At 37.4% G+C, this 14036-nt stretch overlaps 1 protein-coding gene across 1 annotated transcript in view; it reads left to right on the top strand.

The window, feature by feature from the left end:
• The first annotated feature begins 528 nt into the window (after nt 1–528).
• LOC129206729 (mucin-5AC-like) overlaps nt 529–14036 on the top strand; it is a 53040-nt gene continuing 39532 nt past the window's right edge. The window contains exons 1-13 of the mRNA XM_054826475.1: nt 529–644; nt 2582–2647; nt 4178–4249; nt 5233–5494; nt 6496–6610; nt 7075–7165; nt 7594–7706; nt 8209–8425; nt 8772–8897; nt 9929–10046; nt 10894–11032; nt 12770–12880; nt 13275–13344. Of these exons, the coding sequence (XP_054682450.1) occupies nt 572–644; nt 2582–2647; nt 4178–4249; nt 5233–5494; nt 6496–6610; nt 7075–7165; nt 7594–7706; nt 8209–8425; nt 8772–8897; nt 9929–10046; nt 10894–11032; nt 12770–12880; nt 13275–13344 (1573 nt within the window). The 5' untranslated portion in view covers nt 529–571. The remainder of the gene's footprint in view (nt 645–2581; nt 2648–4177; nt 4250–5232; nt 5495–6495; nt 6611–7074; nt 7166–7593; nt 7707–8208; nt 8426–8771; nt 8898–9928; nt 10047–10893; nt 11033–12769; nt 12881–13274; nt 13345–14036) is intronic.

The following is a 14036-nucleotide window of genomic DNA, read 5'->3' as shown; positions in this document are numbered from 1 at the left end:
GTTGTGCCTGGCCTGTGGATAAATGCTGACCATAGATAGAATCCGATTTCTCCATTTTCACAGGCAAAGTAGCTGTATAGACAGGTGCAAATTCGTTAAAAAATCCGTGTCAGACAGAACTTCCTTGGGTTCTTTTGAGAAGTTAAGTTGCCATTATTTACCATAAGGAGGAAAATTTTTTTAAAAAGTGAATCCATTCATTCCAAGCTCCTGCTCAAAAGTCACTCAGAAGTCCCTTAAATTGTATTTATCTCATAATATATAACAATCTGGGAAGACTAAGCCTAAGCAAAAATTCTTCCTGCTCACTTCTTGACATGTCATCAAAAAGACCTGTAGAAAGAAGTCTCCTCCTATAGTGCAAATACCTGAGGGAAAGTCAGAGCATCCTCTATTTACTTGTGCACCTGCAAAGGAAAACAAAAATGTCTGAAGCCCCACCTTTTAAGAACCTTGTGAAACAATCTGGGAACTGAGCCAAAACCTACTCTCTCACTATATAAGACTCGGGAGCAGACAGGTATTTCCTCAGAGGCAGGTTGTTCGGTAGTTTCTACCGGACTTCCAGAAGATGGGCACAGGTGGTGGGACGCGAATACCACTATGGATATCAATACTGGCTCTTGCTTCCGTACAGATCAAAGGTAGGAAGATTCACTTGCTTGGCATTTTTACTGTTTTAAAGAACTTATAACTTGCTTCTGAGTTTGAAACTTTTTTGCTTAGCTTCATGAATCTAATGAACCTGTTACCTTTATGCAATATTTTCTTTTCTGTTATAAATACTTTCCTTTCTAAGAAGAGGAAATTAACTGTCTTGAAAATTTATATTGTAGTCCATGCTCTCATCCTATTTTCTCCAGTCGAAATCTGGAATAGCTCCCTTGAATTCAGTGGAACTCACTCAGAACTCATATTTCTACCAAAATTCCTCAAGACTGGCATTTAGCTTTTGATGTCCACTTCAAGGTGGTACAGCATTTCTAAATGCACAAAGCAAAAGGTGCAAAAGTGGCTTTAGGAAGGAAAAAAATCAGTGGAGTCTGTATGCATGAATTATTACAGATTTTATTTGTTTTATCAGTTGATGATACAGTATTGAATAAAGTTTGCTTGAAAAATATTGGACAACAGAGTTTTAAAGTTCATCTATTCTTGCACATGAGGTTGCATAAAAGCTTACAGCACAGGGTTGGCTTTTGATGGGGTGAAAACAAATAGAGTTGCCTTAAATATTCTAAGATGGAACTTAATACTCACAGATGAGTGGAAATCTTTTTTACATGTACTTCACCTGTTCATTTCCCTTAAAGTTTAATGTAACATTAGGTTTTGGTGCATTTTGATCTCAGATGCAGATCCTATTGTATTATTTTACTTTTTCCTACTTCCATGTAATTCCACACTAATTTATGTTAAAAAGTGGTATTGTCAAAGAATAACCCATCAAAAGACCAGCTGTAGCATTCCACACCGTGCAATGGAAACAGGAATCTGTGATGCATATGGCACGAGGCAGAGTGCTGGACCCATACAGTGCATGGAGAGAGAAGCTACGAGCTCTCTGAAGTTAGGCAGTGGAGGATAGGAGCCTAGAAGCACTGAATGGTTCGTATCTTTAAAAGGGTCACAATGTGTCCTTCCAACACCAGCTGCAGACCCCCAGCTGCTGCAAAAAGGGATTTACAGAGCTCCCTGCAGCTCTGATCTCAGCGTTAGCCCCTCTAGCGGTGCTAGCCACGGACTGCCCTTGTTGTGGGATGCAGCAGAGGGTGAGCCTGCCTTTTCGGTTTTCTCCGGCCAGCACCCCGCCCCTGCAACCTGCCCTCTCTCACTAAGCAGTGCATTAAAAGTCCCTCTGGCCCTTGTAGATTTTGTGTGTATTCCTATTCTGATGCTGCAGTGGAATGGAATGAGAAATGGTTTCTGCACTGGAAAAAAAAGTTTTGCTTTGGGGTAAAATCAACAGTCATAAATGTTTCTATGGGAAAGATCTATTTCTTTCTGTGTGGCTTGTGCGTTTGTTTTCCTTCTGCCGCTTATTACAAAAAGTGCTTGAAACCGTAAAATACAGAGTGACTTTGGCTTTCAGTAAGAGACGACAGACATCGGTCCTGTAGCTCTAAAATGAATTCTTCCTAGTACAGAAGGGACCTATTTTTAAAGCCCTTGGGCTAGACAAAGAGTTTTACTGATGCTAAAAGCACACAGTGAGCATAAAAACTAAGAAAATTAAGTCCTTTGTCTGAAAAGCTTACAAAGGCATCCAGGGGTACTGTGATAATAACAGAATAAGAATCTGCTCAAATTATCAGAATCACAGGCATGTTTTTGATGGCTTCACTGTAGTAATTCATTAGGAAAAAAAAATAAAACTCAAGGTGTGGTACATGGCCATCATGGTTGCGTGTAGCCCAGGTCCTGATGCAAATCTAACCTAATGTACATGAACACAGCTTTACTGATTTTTGATATAATGACTGTTGCATGTTTAAGCAGATATAATTGAGAAATTATGAGGGAACCCAAGAAAATTAGATATTAACATTTTCCTCCTCCACTGTTCTTGATGCGGTTCAAGCCCAGGATGATGAACAACAAACCAAATCAAACTATGTTTCTCCATCCATCCTGCAGCAACCAAAATGTAAGTATTTCTATGCTGATCTATTTCTAAGATTTTGTCCCAAATTAAATTGATAAATAATATTACTAGAATCTTCTTATTCCTAACTAGAACAGACTTTCCCTTCCCCTGCCCCTTCTACCCCCAAAAAAACCAACAAAAAACTAAAAAAACAGGAGAGAGAAATCCTCTGTATGATATATCCAATTCCCAGTCAATCTTTGACTGCTCTAAACTGGCCCAGTGGATCTGCTCTACTGATATGATACAGTTATCTAATCTTTAACTTCATGAAAGGTACATACCTTCTATCTAAAAGTGTATTTCCAGAAGAGGTGTGTGTATACATATCACCAAGGTACTTGATAATAAGTAATAAAAGATACATTTTTTATGCTGTGTCAAGATGACTGCATCACTCATGAGAGAATAAGAAAACTGTAACTACCTTAAACATTAGAATAATTAAGTACTACAAAATCATGCATGACACATAACATTACGGAGCAAAATAAGGGTGGAAGGATACAACACTGACTGGTATATTAGTGATGACAGGCTGAAACAATTAATCATTAAGACTGCCCTGCAATCTGCAATTTGTGAGGTCACTAGCTGGAAATTGAAATGGTGATAAACCCAAACTGGAAGTGTACCACAAATTATTTAATAATAGTGCATTTAATTATTGGAATAGACTGTCAAGGAAGGTAATATGTGTGCTTTCCCTTAAAATCCTTACATCAAGGCTAAATGAGATTGTCTTTCTAAAACACGTATTTGTCTTACTGATGTTTTCTTTGTCTAAGAAATCAATGGCTGATATTGCACAATCCACAGTTTGGATGTCATCAAATTCTACAATTTTGATACTTTCAAGGGAGAAACTGCATCAATTCCTCAGACTCTCACGTTAAGAAAATCACATTGCAAGTTCTCTAAGTATTCTATCCTTTTCATTGCTGGATCCAAAGAGAAAATGTTGGATTTTGACATGGAAAATTTAGGTGTGGATCCTACCAACACAAGTCTTTGCATGAAAAGCACATGATTGAAGTTTCACAGAATTTAAACTGCTTTTTAGAAAAATCGGCTTGGAGTTGGTTGTGCAAAAGTGCATGTCTCAGCACAAAGAAAGATATGAGCTTCAGAAAAAACCCCAGCTCCTGCGTCTCATCCTCAGCTTCTAATATTCTTCAGTAACTTTCTGCTTCTAAGTGTACTGAGAGGCAAAGGTTCAGACACAGACATCAGCACTACTTTTTCTGCATTGCTATTACAATACTGTGCTCTAAGTATTAGGCTGCTGCTTTTGAGTTCAGATCTACAGCCAAAGAGCATGGTCTTTGGGGTTTGGCTGTTAGTGAAATATATAGAAAGACAGAACACAGAGCACTATATAAAAACCACCAATAAAACCTTGTGAAAACTTCCCCCTGGAGTGTAAGTAGTAGTGGGAAATGTTAATCACTATAGAGACTAGACAATCCCTATCCATTTTTTAGGACTTCTAATGAAATTAAACTTGATCATTTCCCCCCCCCCCCTTAGATTTTCCACCAGCTTCGAAATCCCAAGAAGTGACAATCATTCCACCTTTTCAAAACACACTGAAAGTAAAGGGTAAGTTAAATAAATATCATGGCTCAGATATTTGTGTTCTTGTTGATCACACAGGTAAAGCATGGAGTGATTGAAGAGATTAAATAAAATGTGTAAGATCCTTTAGCATCATAAAATAAAAAATGAACAAGAAAAGTAGTCAGTTCATCAGGTAACAAGGATAATGTAAATGCAACCCCAGTACTCAGCCTGCATTTTGTTAAGGTGATGCAGCTGTTAAAAAAATTTTTTTAAAAAAATTATATATATAGGTTTTCCAGTAAAGGGAGTGAAATATTAATGTGTTCAAAGCTCTGGTGAGACACCTTATCTAGGATATAGGATACAATTCTGACTAGTTGTGTTCAAGCAGCGTGAGTGTAAATCTGGAAGAGACACAGAGAGGGACTGTAAGGATAATCAAAGAGATAGGAGAGCCTTCCTGTAAGGAAATGAAGACTGAAAAGATATAAGTGATTTCTATAATGGGTGGGGGGAGGAGCAGGGAGGTGGAACGCTTCAAGGTGAAGTGTGGTACTGGACAAGAACAACCGGGCATAGATAAGACAGGAATACATTTTGGCAGAGGCTGGCGAAAGTCTTCCTGCCATCCAAAGGGTGTGGCTATGAGTGGCCTTCCCTAGTAGGAGTACTAGCTAGTTTTAAACTAACTTTAAACTGATTTTATGGTGAAACTTTAGAACTTCATACATTTAGGAAAGGATTTATAGAATATGGCTGTCAGCAGAGCCAGAGCATTGGACATAGTGACCCAGGAGGTCTCTTCTGATCTTGGGCCCTATATCCCTATGCAAAACAGATTAAACACAAAAGGTAAGTAAACTAAATAAATAACAGATCAATAAACAAATAGCTTGACAAGAAGGAAAACACAATATGGCCTTTTTGGACAGAGGGAAAGAAATAAAAGGGGAAAAGCAATTAGATGGAGGGCATCTACAGCAAATTACAGAAAATTCTTACTGCTTATTTTGAATCCACAGCTGGCAACCCCTCTCACAATGGCCGTGTGTGCAGCACATGGGGTAACTTCCACTTCAAGACCTTTGACGGGGACATCTTTTACTTCCCTGGGGTCTGCAATTACATCTTTGCATCCAACTGCAAATCTCCCTATGAGGACTTCAACATCCAGATTAGACGTACAATGGTGAAAAATGCTACCATGATCACTCACGTCATCATGAAGCTGGAAGGAGCAGTGATTGAACTGACCCGCGGCTCTGTCCTGCTTGATGGCAAATCGTATGTTCATAACTTGTAACTGCTTTTGCTCCCAGAGGGCTCTTTGAGCAAGCATGCCTTTCTCTCATCTGATCTCACATTGCTCCCAAGCAGCTGGAGGGCTCAGGTTCTTCCTGAAGTATCAATAAAAATAAGAGGTCCTGACAGTGAGCTAAGTGCCGCTTCTGGAGATTATCCTTCTGTACATGTTGTTCAGATGAGCTATATCCTAAATGCTGCCCAAATGTTACAATTGTGTATGTATATTTACAATTGAGTCTGTAAGCTGGATTCAAAGTGTTAGGTGTTTACACCCTTTGAGTTTCTACTTCCTATTAATTTTACCAGAACAGGATCCTTCAGAGGAATTTTTGACAGCTTTTGTCCTTGCACTGCACAGTATTCAGTTAGGCAGTGACTGCAGCTTGTACCTGTGCTCATTTAAAATGAGCTAGTCTGGAAACTTGCTACCTATGTACCTATTGGCATATGGTGTGAAACCTGTCCAAAAGGTTGGGTAAATATTTGGGCAGCTGTCCCACAGTGAGTTGTGTTATAGCAGCTATGTACAGTGAGCTAGACTAAAGGTTATCTTGGGTACACCTTTGTGAATGGCACTCATGTCACAGAAAGTCTAAAGGGTCTATGCCTTTATTATCAAGGGCTTTAAGGAGTAAATAACAATATCCTGAAGCATACTGCCTGCAAAACGGAACCTACTAGGACTTTTTTTGAACAGTATGAGCAAAGACACATGCCAACATTTTACCTAGCAAAATACCATTAACAGAGATAGTCAAAAGGAACAGCAGGGAAAGCAAGGCTGATCCATTTGCAGAATGAGAAGTAATTGCACAGGAAACAGCCAAAATGTTAAAAACTTGCATTGTCTGTATTTTGTTACTGTTCTGACTAGTTCCCTCACCTATGCACATTGAAGCTTCTCAAAGAGAATGAGGAAGGATATGAATGTGGATATTCAATGTCGCTACCCCCGCTCAATTATGGTGCTCTTTCCCCAGGGTTCAGATGCCCTACAGCCACATGGGAGTGTCAATAGAGAGAAGCAACAGTTATATGAAAGTTTCTGCCAAATTAGGACTGACTTTCCTTTGGAATGAAGAGGATGCCCTCCTGGTAAGAAAACATCCAAAACATGGCAGAAAGCCTGTATTTTGAAAATAGTCTGTTTACATCTTTGCAGTCTTAATCAACCAGGCAAGCATTAGTTGCTTTTGGATTTGTGTCCATTTTTAGCATATTGTTCTGTCTTCCAGTCTTCTCCTAATTTGTAATTTTTTCCTACCAGCTCAGCTCAGGATCAATAGACCCTAAACTGTAACATCCTGACCTCACGGTGAAGATTCCAGACCTGGCAATGTGCTGATGATGTTCATAGCCCCAGGGCTAGAATAAGACTAAGTTTTTCTTGGTGGTCAATGACCTTCCCAATAGTGCCTACCTTGTTACCACATGACACAGTCTGCACAGCATAAACATGTCAAATTTCGAGTATATAAGCAATATTGATGTAGGCTGTGTTCCTAACCATCAAGGCTGCATCACTATGAACCTAAGCTCTCTTTCCTTATTTCTTTTAGGTGGAACTAGATAAGAAATATGCCAATCAAACTTGTGGACTTTGTGGGGACTTCAATGGAAGTCCAATTAACAATGAATTTATTTCAGAGAGTAAGTAATAAGAAGCATTATTAAGTATTGCCGTTTTGTTTTTCTTTCTTTTAGCAGTATACTATAACGTAAGTTGTGGTCGTATTAACTGCAAAACTAGTGATACTTCTTTATGTATTTCTATGACATCAGTTATGTATAGAGTCAGGGTTTTGAGATGTGTTAGGCTGCTCTGATCACAGTTAGATCTTTTAAGACCTGCAACATACAACTTTCTACTTGTTTTCAATAGTTAGCATCCAGTTCCTTGTATACCTTCTTCATCTCCTTTTGTCTTTCATATTATAGTGATATTATTTGGCAGTCACTGTTCATGTTAGAGCAGATATAGTGTCACAAAAGAAAATAACTCCATGCAAAAGCCAGTAAACCAGTAAATATTATTCTAATATTAATAATAATAATATTAAAATTGTCTCTTTTTACAGAGACAAAACTGACACCCATACAGTTTGGGAACAGGCAGAAGATGGATGGACCCACAGAGCAGTGTGCTGATCCTATTCTTCCTGCTGTTGTAGTGAACTGCTCATCCGAATTTGTAAGAACCTTTCTCTCAAAATTTGTTGTCTCAGTGTAAAATACATTCTCCCTGTCTTTAGAGAAAATTTTTTAGGACTGGAAAAAGTATAGCATGAATATGACTCAACCATAGGTCTGGAAAGAAAATTTGTCTAGATTTAATTTTTATTCTTTGCTAAAGTGAATGCTAAAAAGTCGCATTCCCCTTCCAAGAGAAGACTGGATATTTTCATGAAAGACAAATTCACTGAGGATGTCTTAATACAAAGAAACTGTACAATGCTTGGGAAGTCACCTGAGCTGAAAGTAACTCAAGATATGGGAAGATAAGGAAGTTAATCAAAGGAGTTCCATGTGTACTTGCCCTATTGTCATACTTTTCCCTAAACATCTGCTTATGGCTACCGTTAGACAGGTTTCTGGATGAGATGGACCTTTGATTTGTTTTGCTACATGCCTTAAATAATTGGGTTTATATTTTCTAAACACTATTGTTTTACCTTCTTTATTTTTCCTCCTAGGCTTCTATTTGTGAGACAGTATTAACCAGTAAAGCATTCACAAGTTGTAATGCACTTGTGAATGTTCAGGACTACATTGAAACTTGCATACAAGACCTATGCCACTGTGATAGCTCTATGGCTGACTTCTGCATGTGCAACACCTTTGCTGAATACTCCCGGCAGTGTGCTCATGCAGGTGGACAGCCTCTGAACTGGAGAACCTCAGAACTGTGTCGTAAGTATCTCAGGAAAGGACTTTCACCTGTGCTTACTACCCATATCTAGTAAACTTCAAATATGTGAAATATTTTCCTGAAGACGACAGCTGTTCAAAGGCACATGTAATTTTCATGAAATTAGTTTTAACCTAAGCATAATCAAAACTTTGAGAATATGGAAGTTTAGGGGATTTTGCCTTACTAAGGGTTTTTAATATATATCAGAAAGTCTAAAATGTTGCAGCCTCCACTTGGATCAGGATTCCTCATTATATCTTGACAGAAAACATCCCAAATTGCAAATACTGTTTTCTCAACATTTCAAAAGAAAAATCAGCATTATAATACTCTTTCTACTTTCAGCCAAATTGTGTCCTTTTAACATGCAATACCATGAGTGTGGCTCCCCCTGCTCTGACACGTGTAGCAACCCAGAACGATCTGCACTTTGTGAAGATCATTGTACAGATGGCTGTGTCTGCCCTCCAGGTAAGCTTATTTCCTGCCCTTTTATCATAGTCAAAACCACTAGAACACTCACTTGTACTCATTTAACAACTTTCCAACTCTGTATCATTCTCATCACATCATTGCTGTTATTATCGTCAAAGTAATAACTAAATTTCTTCCTTGATACGTGCACCATTTCTATTCAGATTACTAAAAAAGCCCTTTTAAACAACAAACGAGATGTGTACATAATAACTGAACTGAGAATAAGATACTTTGCTCCTAACTATAAGAGGAAGTCTTCTATTCTCAGCATCCATATTCAGTTCACGGGAAGTATGTAATGTTTAATTACATTTTGCCCACAATGATAACTCCTGGTATTTAGCAAAGCTGCGCTTGGTTTCCCAAATTACCAAACCCTTCATGTCCAGTGCTGTGTGTTTAAACAACAAGGAGCTCTAGGCAGTGTGTAAAATCTGGCACTTCAGAAAATTATATGAGAGCTGAATATCAGTACAAGACAAACAATGCAAATGTGTTCTCTTTGTGCATGCTTACTTCTGGGGCTGAGAATTGTTGCTGTTATGAGTGACTGCATGGTAGGATCTTCACCTCTTGCAGCTCTTCTGCCCATCCTCCATGACGTCTCACAGAATTCACCATCACTTGTTTGTGTGATAGCATTGACTTCTATTAGATAATTCTCTGCCTTTGGGTATAAAAATATTTACTGTACAAATATGTCCCTGGACAGTCTTTCAAATGGTTCACCCATTTCATCTCATTATCTACTAATTTTAATCCTAATTCCAATCTAATGAAGTCCATAACAGAAAGGTACTTCCCTAGACGTCTCTTTGGATTACCATAAGATTTTAGATAGGCTTCAATGGAATATTACCCTTCAATCCCTACATAGCTGGCATCCTATTATGTTAAAGTACTTTCTATTCATTTTCTGTGTAATACAGAAGAAATGAAACATGCTTTCAGGCATCTGCCAGATATGTGTACAAAAGCAGGTTTCGCAGTGCACAGAATGAGTAACAGACCATTGCTTTCACTAGGAACGGTATTTGATGACATTAATGGTGATGGCTGCATTCCCCGTAAAGAGTGCCACTGTACCTATGAAGGTGAAACTTATGCTCCTGGTGCCTCCTTCTCATCTAAATGCAGATCATGGTAACGTACTCCCTTTCTCATACTTCTTTTTTTAGGTCCATTACCTGAACATTTGGAAGACGGGGAAAAATTACTATTTCCCCTTAAAAAGAAATGAGGAAATACTTATCAACTGAAGTTCCTTGATTACACATTTTTAGAGGATACTTACATCTCTGTTTTCTCCTCATTCTTGGAAGCAAAAATTTGAGTTTCGATATAGGTACTCTAATTTCAAGACCAATCAGTTAAAGGACATAATCAAATTCAAATACCAGAGGTGTTTAAAAATGTGAATTACTGTGTTACATCTTTGGAGCACTACAGTATAATACCAGGGTGCTCAGGTAAATACTATGGAGGACGTAACATTTAGGGACATGTTGCATTAGACAGAGTGGGAGATCACATTTGAGAGGCATGTTTGACAGATATGATAAATATTTTTTCAATATCACTATAATTACTGAAGTATTATTGCATAAGTGTATTCAAACGTACCTACCTATCTATGAACGCAAGAACCACAAACACGCACATTATTTTCCAAGATATACTTAGCATGTTTGAATCTTGAGCCCTGCTAATGGAGATGAAGGACGATCCTTCATATGTAGCAGCATGGATGCCAGGTTCACCTGAACTGAATTCTGTCCAAAGACTGGAAATGAACAGCAATATATAAAAAATTATCACTAATATAAATGTGCCTGCCCCATACTTGTTCTGAGATTTCAAATCAATATTGGTTTCTTTGACAGTATGATCAATGCTTCAAGAGGAAAATTAAGGCATCAATGCCCTTATTGTCTCTTATTTCATTTGCACTTGCATTACCCAAGGTTACTGAATGCCCTCTTCATTTCAGTACCTGTGCTGGAGGTGAATGGTCTTGCGTTACCCAGTCATGCCCTGGGACTTGCAGTATTGAAGGAGGCTCCCACATTTCAACATTTGATGAGAAATATTATTCTTTCTTTGGAGACTGTAGCTATGTCCTAACCAAGGTAAAAATGAGTCACAATCCTTGTTAAAGCAATATGTTAAAGGCAATTTTTTTATTATGTATGTTTGTTTAAGTATAACTACTGGCAATCACATCAACTTTCTGAAACATAGAGCCTTAAATGGATTTCAGGGGACTTTCTGTTAGGGTTATACTAACAAAAACCCCATACTGTCATAGTTTTGTGTTCTTTGATCATTGTTTAAGAATTGCACTGAGTTTTTAGGTTCTATGAAACAATTTCCATGCTTCCCATTAATTTTTTAATTAAATATTGCCTGTCTGGTGTTTTATAACTACTTCTTTCTAAGCAATGTGCTTATTATGTCCTTTGGTACTGTCCTTTTTTTCATAGTTGATATAGTTCAATGACAGATTCACAGTATTCATAATGGAATTATTATTATTATACAGAATTCATGAGAGAGGAGTTATTAAGATGTTCAACCTTCCAAATAGTCTTCCCCAGGAAACATAGAAGACTCTAGAATTTAAAAGCAAAAAGCTAAGAAGTCATACATGTATTCTAAAACCTGAATTAGATATTGATGACTTACAAAAATACATAAGATTTACTGGAGATGTTAGATTAATAGGGTCTGAATTCTGAGTAGATATATCTAAAATAATGGCTACAGATTTGCAGATTTCAGCATCCTAGGTATATTTGTCATTTATTTGTATTGGATGAGTGATAGAAACAATTTTCATAAAGACTTCATACTCAATAAAATCTGTTCTCAAAAAGCTCAAACTGAATGTTACCAAGAAAGAGAACTATAAAACTTAGAAATGAGCTAGAATGAGGTAATTTAGAAATAGATTACTCTAAATGAATGAAACTATTTGATGAGATTCACAAGCACTGGGCTCAATCCACAATGGGAGCATAGATCAAACTTACACATTAAACTCCCCTTTTGGCACCAACATAAAATTAGATTCTCAGAGACTCTGGTGGTACAGAAAATCCCTAAACTTGGACACAAAAGGTCAAAAAGACCACAATTTTAACATTAAATTTCCAGATGGCTGCAATTCTGCATCTCATCTGTCCTAAATTTAATCTTCATTATGCCAAGAAAGTAATAAGACATGTTCAGGATCACAGCCTTCTGTGTGTTTCCCTGTAATGTCTTGGCCATTAGGCAGACTTTGAATCATACATGCTCACAGAACACAGTCCAATGAAAATCAGAAGCAAGACAAAAACTGAATTTTGCCTTTATTCAGTAGCTTAGTGAATAGTGATTTAACTTAATTTTCTCCTATGAGAGGATATTTAAATGCAATTTCCTACCTGTTAAAAGAATGTCCATATCACCAGGTTCTTTGATAATGTATTCAATGCAGAAGAGACTGGAAACAATTTCTCCCCTCTCCCAGGTAAACACCATAACAAATGGGCAAGAAAAGCACACTTCTTTCTTATTCTCTAGCATATTAAATTAGTATTACCTAAACACTAGGAAGTTTTAATGCTCAGCTTGATATGTCTAACTTGCCCTTGAATGTCAGAAGTAACGGATAGCTTCCACTGTGCAGACTGCATGAATGCCAGCTTATTTGGTGACTGTATACTTATATGTAAGAACATATGAGCAGGAAGAAAAGGAATAAAAAATATTTTAAAAGACTCACTTTACCAAGAATGCCATTTGAGTGTGAACCTTATGTTAATAACAATATCTTAATATAACAAATCCTTTTAACATTATATTTTGGTTTCTTCTTCTAGCTCTGTGACAGCAATGAATTCACTGTTCTGGGAGATATCCACAAGTGTGGTCTGACTGACACTGAGACATGCCTCAAGGGTATAGCTGTCAGCCTAAGTGGAGGACAAACTGTAAGTAGCAAATGTAGACAACATTCTGCAGGGATGTTTTCAAAGCTTAATAGACAAGTAGTTTGCAAATGACACATAACAGCACAAGACAGGAAATCTGAGCTAATTTTTTTTGTTTTATCTCATGTGAACATTGTTCAAAGAAAAATTAAGAATAAAGTAGATACATTGTAAGCCAAGATCCTAGTAGTTTTCTGTCATATAGTTATCTTTGGCTTGTTTTGTTTTGACAGTCAATGCACCACACTAATAAAGATTTAAAAAATAGTATAGGAATCAGAACATCACCAGAGTATCCCCCCACATTTTTTCCTTTATCCTGATAGCAAACATTTGGAAAGTGTTTTACCTTTCCTAAATATGCTTGTTAATCATTGCCTTTTCTTGTGGACAGAACATTGTGATCCAGCCTTCTGGCAGTGTATTTGTGAATATGATCTACACACAGCTGCCATTTTCTGCAGGTAAGTTCCTTTGGAAGACTTCTGTGATGTTTCTCAGTTTGGATTTTAAAATGTTATTATGTTGGTTAATCTAAAGCCAAATTCTACCTTTGATTACACCGCAGCAAACCCAAGGCACTCGAATAGAGCATAGTCTCTCATTTTTAAAGTAAGAGTGTTTGCCTATTCAACTCTTACAATTTTAGCAAAATTATGGTCTAATTTTAGCAATATCTAATTAAATGGAGATTCAATTCAAACAAGTAGTATCATCGCACACTTCCAGATCCAAACATTGCCATAAGAGAGGAAAGAAAAATTCTGATGTGCAACAGAATTCCAATATCTCAAGTTGTTTAGTTCCCTGTGTTCCCTCTGTCCCTTTGCTTGGTGCACATCCATCACTGGAGAGTTTCTCTCATGCCAGTTCTTCTCAGATACTACTGCACCTGAACAGAAAGCAAATCATGAAAGAACAGAATAGGTCCATGTTGGAGTCTACCACTAAATCATGCTATATCATTTTCATCAAGCAAAGTTGGTCCTTTAAACAGCAACAAAAATGTGTGTTCTTTCCCTTATTTTAAAACACCTGACAGAAAGTGGAGGGGTTTTATACATTTGTTGTTTAGGGTAAAGACAGCCTGGTTTGGTTCTGGATTTGAAATCTTATATGGATCATTTTTCCTCCAGTTCTTCAGAAGTTAGGATCA

The sequence above is a fragment of the Grus americana genome, chromosome 5 (genome assembly GCF_028858705.1).
Source record: "Grus americana isolate bGruAme1 chromosome 5, bGruAme1.mat, whole genome shotgun sequence".
In the NCBI taxonomy this organism is placed as follows: domain Eukaryota; kingdom Metazoa; phylum Chordata; class Aves; order Gruiformes; family Gruidae; genus Grus; species Grus americana.
Note: the sequence above shows the minus strand (reverse complement) of the source record. Positions and strands in the feature narration are given on the sequence as shown.